The following is an 11,129-nucleotide window of genomic DNA, read 5'->3' as shown; positions in this document are numbered from 1 at the left end:
GTGATAAGCACTCGTCCACTGCCCCGCCCACAGTCCGTAATTCAGCTCGAAATTCCCTCTTAAATTCATAATAAAATATGCAAAGGCCTTGCCAAGTGCCAGAGACCTTAAATAATAATAGGGCATAGTGGGATATCCATGGGAAGCCAGCAAAGTAAGCCCAGACCCATCCACCATCCACCAGGCCGCTAAGCTGGACAAATTTGCATATTCATTGCTGAAAACGAAAACGAACGGAAAAAACCGAAAAACTGAGGCGGATTATAAGTTTCACCACTCAATAATTAAAAGTAAGTAATAAAAAGAAAAGCACATTGGAAAAAATGGGAGACACCAACTGCGGGAACTCCAAATACTCGTATATTGGAATTTCTGAAGATGCAAATAATTAAAGACTCATTAAATGGATTTTATCTGAGGATTATGTTTTCCCCAAACGAGAGCATCTTACCTCATAAGCCCCATAGGAACTTGCAGGAAAATCTCATATTAAATGGAAAATTACGCTTAAATCAGGCGAATTCAGGTGAAGGCGGTTGGGATTACTAGATGTCTTCTTTCATATTTTTCTGTCATCTCACCTGTATATACTCATATGTAGTATGTAAATTCGTGAATATGTGACTGCAATCTGGGGGAGCACGCGTCTTAAGCGGCTTATTACAAATTTACCTGTTGTCGTATGCATAAGTAAGGAGATGGGCTTAAATTATGAATACTCGTAGGCAGACTCAAGTGGCCCACCTGCACCCGTATTTTCACGTTTTCAGCCAGACTATTGCCACTTGAGCCCAGCAAAGTGATGGCAAATAATTGTAATTGAAGATGCCAATGGTTTGCCAGCAATTAGCCACTCCGATGGATCTTTGTATATACCATAAAACGTAATGATGTATGCTGAACAATGGAAATTTTCTGTGTGGGTTGCTGATGGAGACGCCTTCGTACATTTTTTTTTGGCTCCAATGAAATCATCTCTTTATATGGGAATATGTAAAACAGGGTTGGGCTATCAAAAATGTACATATTGGCAGCTAATATTTTTAAAGCAACATCCGCTTCATTAGGTGACCTTAACTTAAATGGCTTGAAGTTAAACAACGATTTTTTGATTTGACGGACTGCATATTATTTCGTAGTAATTGTATTTGTACAGTTTATTAAATATAAATTTATTAATGAAAACTTCGATGCCTTTAAGTCTTGCTCTAAATTATACTGCTGTCATGTCGGTGCAAGTGGCAAACAAATTTAATTTGGCTTGACTGCTGGCGAAACATTACTTCTTCCTCGCTCAGCCGATTTTCCAGTTTCTCAAGTGAAACCCAGAGAATCTGCCAAAATGGGATTATTGATATGAGTCTTGTAAACCTTGTTTGTTTGGTTGCTCTTCCTCTCCCTCCCCCGCCCGGAGCAAATATTTGCAATTTGGATGGGCACCGTTCGCCCGGCTTAAAGCTTTAAAAACTTTGTAATATCGCCTCCAGTTTCGCCAGTTCCTTGGCAGACAGACCGAGGGCGAAGTTAAGGCCACGCAGATCAACCCATCTGTCAGGAGGTTGCCATGGCAGGAAAATGGGATGAAGATGGGTGCTGGATGATGGGGCCAGCACCAGAAGTCCGGAGGCTGAGGGGCCGACATTTATTAACGTGGCTGGGTGCGGCGGCAGATGCTGCCAGAAAGGTGTTAAGTGGCAGATACTCGGGAGGCGGAGAAATGATGATGAAGCGAATCTCACATATCAGCATAAATAAATTTAAGTGTCGAGCGGAGGCACAAAGAAATCTGCGTAAATTTCTCTGCCATCCGACCGATGCGGCATAAATATAAATTATCCGCCACGACGGGCATCTCTTTTTTAATGATAAAAAATATTGTAAATGTGTGCCGACGGAACAGACAAAATATTTATGGAAAATATACGGCGCGTGGCCGTTGATTTCGCTGCCGCTTAAACGCACGACTTCTTCATTTTTAATGGCTAATTAAATTGGCAAGCAGAGAGCAGAAGTTAAGGCTAAAATGGCCCGGGCCTAGAACTCAACGAAAAAGTTGGTCAACGGAATTGGCAATCCAATTGGAAGAGCCGAAGAGCAACAACAACCGCAAAGGCAGTGGACAAATATAGATACGTATGTACTTGCTCAACATCACACATACGCACTGTTGGCCGATGGATCGGGGCAAACATTTGCGCCAAGTTAACTGCGGTCAGATTTTCGGCTACTTGAACAATGCTGCTCTTTAACAGCGATGGGAATCAAATAGAAGGCATTAACATATTATTTACAATATTCATATACAATAGATATTCTGATACTACGATATTTTATTAGATGAAACAGCACATTAAGATTAAATCATCCAATTAATCACAGTAAGACAGTAGTGTAACCCACTTACCGCAAAACGAGCTCATCATAACTCGTTCCATCACTGACCCATTTTCAGGTTTGCCATTTGAGTTTTTGCGTAACGACGAACGCACCTTACTGCCAGTTTGCCAGAGACACTTGGCCATCTCTAATAGGAAATGCATTTGGCGATGTTCAAGTAAATTACGTCAGCGGCTTGCCACACAAACAGTGGACAAGGGGACAAGGGGAGTGTGTGGGGGGCAGACAATGTGGAATAAGTGCCAGCATGGGCATACAACACTACACAAGGAGAAAACTGATTCAGATTCAAAAAAGCACTCTTAAAATATATTTTATTTTCATTGATATGCGCTGAGCTGCTTGAGCTTGAAGCATGAGTAATAACCTGATCTAACCTTTTTCTTCAAATCCTTCTATAGTTTCTCCCAGTGTACTGTCTCCACAACATTCTGAGAGTGTGTGTGTGTGCGCCTGCTCCAAATATGGGAGCAGAGACAAAATGGAATAGGCGCTGTTGTTGCTGCGGCGATTGAATCCGATCCGTTTGAAAGAGTTGAAGTTGAGAGTTAGCTGGGAACGCGCCTCGATTCGAATTGGGTCAGCTGGGCATTTTTGGCTCGAAGTAGAAGAAGAAGAAGAGGAAATGGGGGGAGGGCCTGGCTAACGGTTAATGTTATTGCGACTTGCCATTTATCGCCGTCCATTGTTCGCCACCAACTGAGATTCCCGGCAGCTTGGAGTTGCTTTTGCTCTTGGTTTCGCTGTGCTTCTGCTTTTGGCTACTTGCTGCGAGCAAATCGCTTGACTTGGCTTTATGACCCATTGTATGGATAGAAGAAGCTGGGGAAAACGTGGAGGCAGAGCGGGAATTAACTTCTTCATTGTGCATTTGACCCAAGTGCCAAATGCAAATGTTGGCAAATCATCTCTAATTGCTCATCGCTTTGCCGAAGAAAAGTCTTGGCTGCACAATAATTGACAAGATATGATTCTCAGTTTATTTATTGCACAAATGCTTGAAAGGCAAAATTTTACTTGGCTGACAAAAGCATAAAATCACACACCCCGGCCAAGTGCCATTACAAATCCAATTAATTTGCTCAAGTGGAAGGGCAAACAATTGAGAGCGATTTACGAAAAGACTTTCCATGCGATGCAATCGATGGTTAAATTGAATGAAGCTAATGGAAAATTTTAAATCTTAATCAGAGTCAACAAAACAGTTTCCGAACTCATTTAAAAAAGTATTCGAAAAGTACACTCCAACGCAGCGCCAGCTCGAAAACCGCATAATCAAGTTTTAATTATGCATAAATTGCCGGCACACACTTCCAACAGTTTTATCAGACACTTGCATAATTATATAAAGTTTCTCTATGACTTACTTTCCATTCGGCAAATCCTGTTTGATATTAAAAATGCGCTCAAGACAAAGAAACATTTGAGGCGAACTCAAACAGTGAGGAAAACTTCTGCCGTTTCTGAGGAAAGTTGAAGAAATGAAAATGACAAGGAGAAGTTCCTGTTCTGGCGCTTTAGCTCCCTTTTTGTTTTAGCTGCAGACACTGTCTTGTTGAGAAATTGCGCATATTTCCGTTTCCGTTTCCTGTGCAACGGCGTGCGTGTATGTGTGTGTATGAGAACGAGAATGTCTGTCTGGACTCTTTGCCAACTCTTTTTGCGACCCGAGCTGCAATTTTGGCTGCCTTCATGTCGCTCGATGTCTGCGCATAAATTAAAGGTATAGATTTTAAGCACACAAACCGCATGGCACATAAATGAAACTTTACGAATTTCAATTTGTAATGAAATATTTGCAGTAACCATGAGATATTCGCTTAAAAATTTATTTATAACTTCTCAACTTTAAACCGGTTGTCCGACATCATGAAGCTTATAATCCGATGACAGCCAAAACCTGACACTTTTTAATATTTTTCAATATTTGTCTGAGACTTTTTTGGTCGCTCAGCATTTGATATTGATGAAATTTAGCTTGCCATTGGTGAAAATTTGTTATTTTTGATGGCCACCCAAATTGGTTACCGGGTACATGTATCCTGGATCAGGGGATGAGAATGAGAGGTGTACAGCTTTCCGGCAGTTCAATCAACATAGTTGACGTTTGATGTAAAAACCTTTCAAACGCATCTCGCAGATAACCAGGGATTTTCGTTATTTTTCACAATACCCTGCTGGACATCGGGTATGCAGGAGTAAATGAATGCTTAAAGAGCATGTCATAAATTTATCAAATCAATTCTCAGACCAACTTGTAATACAATGTAATACTGAAGCCAATTTAGTTTTTACCTAAGTTTTACTGAAGGGTATTTCTTCCAGCGACGCTTTTTAGATTTCCCTTCATGGCTTCTTATTTTTTTTTTTAGACTTTACTATCCGTGTGAATTTTTACCAATATGTGGCATCCTGTTGACTCACTGCCGACTGATTGCGTATACGCGATGTGACAGTTTGCTGAAAATATGTTGCGTATACGCCCCGTCTACCGCTTGCTGCTACAGACACTCCCCATGAGCAATAGTTGAGCTGGATGCTGGTACGTCTGTCTGCCTGAATCAAACCGAATGTGATTTTTAATTCTACAATTTTGACATTTGCGTTTGCATTTAAATTAGATTTTACGAGGCCACAAACATTGACTACCATCCAATTTGAGGGCCGCCGATTGCCCCGCACATCGCAAAAGTCGAGTGGATTGCAATGCGAGCATGACAAATGGGAATCTGCTCCTGACTATCTCACAAAGTCTGCGGGTTTCTGGTGTCCTTGGAAAGGTAGCCAATGTGCTCAGACTTTGCCAGTATGAAGCCGTTCGTTCTCGGCTCCTCGGATACTAATTGAAACATTAATAATGGCCAAGTCTCTCAATCGGATTGCGAACAATCACGACTCGAAAGACACTTCTCGTCGATTCCACTTAATTGCATCATCCTCACTAGGAGTCCGCAATCATTTTGCATCTCGGTTGCAGCTGGATCAAAATAAAAGCGAAGAAGCCGCTTCATAAAATTAAACTTAATGGTGTTGATGATGTTCATTAACCGAACGCAATCATAATAACTGCCAGGGAAGAAAATATTAAACACAAAATGGTGTAAAAATTAATTAAGCCCTAATAGCTGTGGAGCATTTTTCGCAGCCACAAAACGGAGCTCGAGCAAAACAGATTTTGTATTTACCCGCACCGAGCCAATGAGAAATAATTTAAATCGTTTGTGCGCAGTTTGAGGGAGTTGAGTAACTCAATTTAAGCGAATATAATTAATAACATAATTTTCTTTAATATTCAAGTAATTTCGGTTTACTCTAACCGCTGCTATAACATTTTACTTAATGGATTGGATATGGGAAAATGGTTCGCTAAAATTATAATTTGGTTTTTTGTGTCACTTAGCTTGACGGAAGTCAGTCATGTTTTTCATTAAATTCCCTTGAGTAACTGGTCCGAAACACGAGGCTGTGAATTTTCCATCAAGACTTTGAATTCCTTTTCTAATTCACAAAACAAGCTCGTTCGGTTCAGTTCACATTTGGTTTACTCTGCATTTTCGATATTGCTTTACATTTGTGGCACAAAAATTTATCATTATTCGCAGGAACTGCCAATAAATTCGAGCACTTTTACACGAAATGACTTTTACGTATAAGGAACTCATAGACGTTGCCATTGGGTCCCCGGAATCAGGACACGTTAACTTTTACGCTTTGCATGTCCTGCTCACGTGCTTTGCCCAACGATTGGAGGTCCTCGATGAGGTTGTCGAGCAGGAAGACTATATGGTGGCCAATGTGCGCTTGCAAAGCAGTTTACGTGAGTGGCAATGTTCACCTGTTAAGTGAACCTAAGATACTAGTATTTGTTTTTCTAAATAGTGACCTTGGGTAACACCTCGAAGTTCCGTCTTTTCGCCGGTGCGGATGCCGAGGAGGGAGCAGCCGAGCCGGCGGCAGAGCCACCAGCCGAGGAGGCAGAGGCACCCCCTGCGCCAGTCGAAGAGCCTCCCGCAGCGGAGCCAGCACCAGAGCCTGCTCCAGAACCTGCTCCAGAGCCTGCTCCAGAGGAACCTGCCCCACAGGAGCCAGCCCCAGAAGAAGCAGCTCCTGTAGAGGCTGCTGCACCAACTCCAGAACCAGTGGGTTCCAACCACGAACCAACTCCATCTGCAACTCCGGCTCCCGAGGAGCATCCTCCTTCTGAGCCCGAGGCAGATACCTCAAAAGCACCAATGGATGTGCCTGCCGAGGCCAAGGGAGAGGAGCTGGCTCCGCAGGCCTCACGGGTCTCCTCGAGATCCTCCGGTCGCGACAAGTCGCATAGTCAAACGGACGGATCTCTTACCAATAATCTAATGCGTCTCGAAAGACGACTCTCCAAGATTGAACTGCAGAAGGAGCAGGCCACCATGGAGGTTCAGCAGTTTGTGAGCAATCTCACCAGCCAGCTGAAGATCACGATGGAGCAGGTGAACAATATGACCCACTTGCTGATCGATCGCAAGCCGAACCCGCAGAGGTTTAAGTTACTCCGTCACATAGCCAAGCAGTTGAGGGTCCTGATGGTGACGACTGGTGATGAGGTTTCTGTGAGTTGGTCGAGTGGGGACATAGCGGACGGTGTCGAAGAGGAGGGTCTGTCAGAGGAGGAGGTCCCAGTGGAGTCTAGTGCGCCCACAGAGGTGGAGAAGCCTGAGGAAGAGGAGGAACTTGAATTGGAACAGCCCCTTTGCTATTCGCCGGAGAAAATGCTCACTGAGCTTCTAGATCTTAAGTCGCAGTTCTGTGCGCTGACCAACAAAGTTAATGAACTCGCTGCAGCCTTGCTGAAACAGGACTCCCAGAGACTGATGGACCAGATGAAGGATCTATCGGAAACAGTGCGGGATATTAAGCTCTACATGGCGAGCAACAAAGAGGCTACCAATAGCATGTCGACACGCCTCAATGACTGCGTATACCAGATACAAGTCCTCAAGAAATCGGCATCCCATTTGGATGAGGTGAAGATTGACAAGACGGAGGTGGAGCTTTTGTTGGCCGAGAAGGTGGACTTCCAGCAGTTGGCCACTAAAGTGTCCCTGGAGCAACTGGAGGAGTACAAGGCCAGGTTGGAGCAGATGTTCTGCGAAGTGCGCCACATTGTCAGTTTGAACGAGAAGAACGTCCTGCAGATCATCGACAATCTGCGAATGACACTGGGCATCGATGCATTGGAGCTGAGTCTCAAGGACTTCCGGGAGATGATCGAGCGGCGGGTGCAGATCATAGCCGAGGCACTCCAGAAGTACATGGAAATGACCAACGATGACTGTGCCGCTGCTGCCGGAAGAGTCAAGGTCATGCAGGATCTGGCCTGTTTGGCCTGCGACACCACCTGCGTAATGCGAACTGTGGAGCGATCCAAGGTGCCCTCGCTGCCCAATGCGAAGGGTTCCACCGGCCTGGGTCCAATTGTCACCTACGAACTGGGCCAGATCCGCAAGTCGGGCATCATGGGATACTATCGCAAGGACGAGTTCCCTCACTCCACCAGTGCGTGGACCAAAGGAGCCTCCGGTGTTCCCATGGTCAAGTGCACTCCGCGTCACGCGGGCGGAAGTCACACCACCCATACCGCAGATGAGCACATGCAGAAGGTCATTCTGTCCAAGAAGACCAGCGGTTGGACATAGGAGGGACTACTGCACCTAATAGATTGTAGCTATTGTAATTATATCATCGTTGTTTTGGGCTACTAGACAAAATTATAGATTTTCTGTATGTTATCAATCTGTATTTTTCTTTGGAAATACCAATAAGCTTTATGAACTACAAGTACTTCTGACAATGACACGCTACGTACTTGCCATATTGGCTACAAAGGCTTGGCCTGGAATAATAATTAATATGCACAGATTCCCTTGCTCTAGATCGCATGTCCACATATTTTAATCTCAGCACACACAAGAACACTACACTTTAATATTCATTGCATCACCGTATAATTCCATAAGAGAATTAAATAAAATATGTTGACTGTAAGCGATTTATGTTAATGGACTTTTTGGCCACGAGCATTAATTTCCAAGTTTCCATGGCTGTGTGCGACACTTTGAAATAATCATTGATTGCACTTTTAACTGCCCGCTTTTAATTGACGCAGTTACCTACAGCAAGTGCATGGCAGGGATATATATTTTTAAAAATTTATTTTTTTAAATGAGCTTTGCGGCTCATTTAAATTTGGCTTCGCATTGCAGCATTCGAGGCGTGCTTGTGGCAGCGATTGATAAACATTTTTTATTGCCCGCATCGGGGGCAAGTTCATTCTGAACCTGGATCTGGGCTTTAAGCATGATTTGAATGGACTGTCAGGGCGCGTTTAATAGGCTAACGATTAAAAGCATAAATTCGCCATAAATTGAAACAAGCTAACAGTGGCAAAACAAGCCAGGAATAAATATAAATAAATTGCTTTTAGTGCTCGTTCGAAGGATATCACAGAAATGCAAAAAAAAAAAAAAAATGGTGCCGCAGATATGGCAGAACTGTCATTTACCCTTTATTCAAATGTTAACAATAAGGGCGGACTTCCTTCGGCATACATTTTAAATTATTCAGCATATTAGTCAGATGCCATTTACATGCTGAACATTAACAATTAAACTGGGAATATTTAAGCATCATTACAACGAATTACATATCACTTTTTTAAATTCGAATGGGAGTTGATTTTGACACTTTTTACATATCGTATTATTTCGCCCAATGAAAAATACTAAAAATAATTTTATAAGCTGTATATATTAGCATACCAGCAAACTACAGCAAACAACTTTCGTTTGATGTTTTCAGTTCCCTTAAAAGGTAAAAACAAGTGCTCGCCATTAAAGTCTCATAAGTGAACGTTGAAATTAATTAGAGACAGCTATGTGAGCAGAATGAAAAAGAGACACCACGGCAACGAAATTTTAATGGAAACAGGTCAGTGCATAAATTGCAAGTAAAACAGGCGAAGCCGGAAGACAGAAAAAGGCCAAATGTAAACAGAAATGGACTCAGTTGGCAAATGGCTGCAATAACAGCAAATAGTTATAACTAAGTGTAACAGAAGCATTGCACAGAAAGAAACTAGGAGTTACAGTGTTTAAGATAAAGCAATGGAAAACAATAGTGAAAAATACTTATAAGCACGCGACATCGATTTTGATTGTGAAGACAGTATGACCTTGCACAGTGACGGAAATACCGTTGCAGTGCATGGTCACTCTGTGCTTCTAAGCCAAGTTTTAAGCAGAGTGCCAAAAACGTCAAATGGAATTTCATGAATAGTGCAATGGTCAACTGAGATGGCGAGAAAGGAAAAGGTGCAGGCAAACAGAGAGGAAAACAAAGACATCGGGCAAATAAATTAAAATGCAAATTTAAACGAAAACGAGTGTAAACAGTAAACACTTCAGATTGGGGTCTGAGTGCAAGGCTAAGACGGAAGTCTCTCGATCTCGACATCGTGGAAAGCAAAAGCCAAAAACCAAATCGCGGAAATGACCCAAAAAAAGGCAGGCAGACACCGCGCCGGGTAAAAAGCACATGGGAGAAGATGCGCCATTGTTGTCGCTCTTTGAAGGTCACACTTGGAGTGGGCGGAAAATGGGGGTGGCGGCGGGGAAAGTGTTGAGCTTGAGCCAAATTGTTGAGCCAATTTCCACGTCTCACTTACCCCATAACCAACTTTGATTGCGGCAGTCTGTTATCTCTGTGCGTATTCCCAAGATCCAATGACTTGTCAGCTTAAAAGTTTGCAGACTCACCTGCAAATAAAGTAAGTGATTTTAGTGATTAATATTGGTGGTGGGTTACTGTAATTTATTGATTATCATACGCTCTACAGGCAAATAGCTTTAGAAGAACTTGGAAACTAGTCAACCCGCATTTCCATTCTGCGGGTTTTTCCCACCCATAAACCAACTAAAATATGGTAGGAAAAGTTTTGTGACAAAATTCCAGAATTTTAGAAAACTTATTTTGTAACTAAATGGCGATAAACAAATAAAAAAGACAAATAATTTGAGCAATTGTGTGTTGAGCAAAGTAGAAAAAAATACAAATATTTTTAAGGGGAAAGTTTACAATTGACTGGTCGATAAGTTAAATATCATAGGGCCAAAAGAGAACTGCTATTCTAACTGTCAAAGAGCAACATAAAAGTGTTATAAATAAGTATCTCTGTATCCTTAACTTTAAGCGTAGGTATATGTACAATATTAGATCGGAAAAAATATAAATGTGTACGAAAATAGTGAGATGTTACCAAAAATCAATCCAGTCTAATGAACAGATATTCAAAGCTGGTGAAAAATGTAATCAATATCGCAGCGCAGCAGGGCAGCTTACATAAGCAAACACAAACACTCCGGCATGTGCGAAATCGTTTCCATTCCAAAATAGCCAAATGATGTTTAAGTTGGAATTCAATTTGGAGGCGATAGAACGAGGAGAAAGGTTTTCCATCAGAGTCAGCCGAGAATGGAAGTCAAAATGAATTATTGCTCTTGGCCCAAACTCATTTTAGCCCTTATGTGCGTGTGTGCGAGTGTGTTAAATAAACATAAGAGGGCCAACAGCAGACGTGGAAGAAGTCGTAGTTGAAAAGAAAGGCATTTTCGGCATTATCTCGGCCTGCTATTTTCAACTTTTTCTGGCCCAGAGTAAAATGACTTGGGGCTAAGACGAAATAGCCTTGAACTGCA

General features: G+C 42.4%; 2 protein-coding genes across 6 annotated transcripts in view; one reads left to right on the top strand and one right to left on the bottom strand.

Annotated features, from left to right (window-relative positions):
• The window catches only part of LOC117150946, a 50,000-nt gene that overhangs the window by 15,134 nt on the left and 23,737 nt on the right, over positions 1–11,129 (bottom strand). The window lies entirely within an intron of this gene.
• On the top strand, positions 5,845–8,165 carry LOC117150948 (coiled-coil domain-containing protein 96). The gene is made up of 2 exons (XM_033318121.1): positions 5,845–6,214; positions 6,277–8,165. The coding sequence occupies exons 1-2, from the start codon at positions 6,034–6,036 to the stop codon at positions 8,070–8,072; spliced, it is 1,977 nt and encodes a 658-aa protein (XP_033174012.1). The 5' UTR covers positions 5,845–6,033; the 3' UTR covers positions 8,073–8,165.

This window comes from Drosophila mauritiana, chromosome 2L, assembly GCF_004382145.1.
Source record: "Drosophila mauritiana strain mau12 chromosome 2L, ASM438214v1, whole genome shotgun sequence".
NCBI classification, from domain to species: domain Eukaryota; kingdom Metazoa; phylum Arthropoda; class Insecta; order Diptera; family Drosophilidae; genus Drosophila; species Drosophila mauritiana.
This window is presented reverse-complemented; position numbering and strand designations above follow the sequence as displayed.

Coding starts and splice junctions, on each gene's coding strand:
- LOC117150948 (XM_033318121.1), top strand. CDS start 6,034: ATGACTTTTACGTATAAGGAACTCATAGACGTTGCCATTGGGTCCCCG. Junction 6,215..6,276: donor GCGCTTGCAAAGCAGTTTAC/GTGAGTGGCAAT, acceptor TTTTCTAAATAG/TGACCTTGGGTAACACCTCG.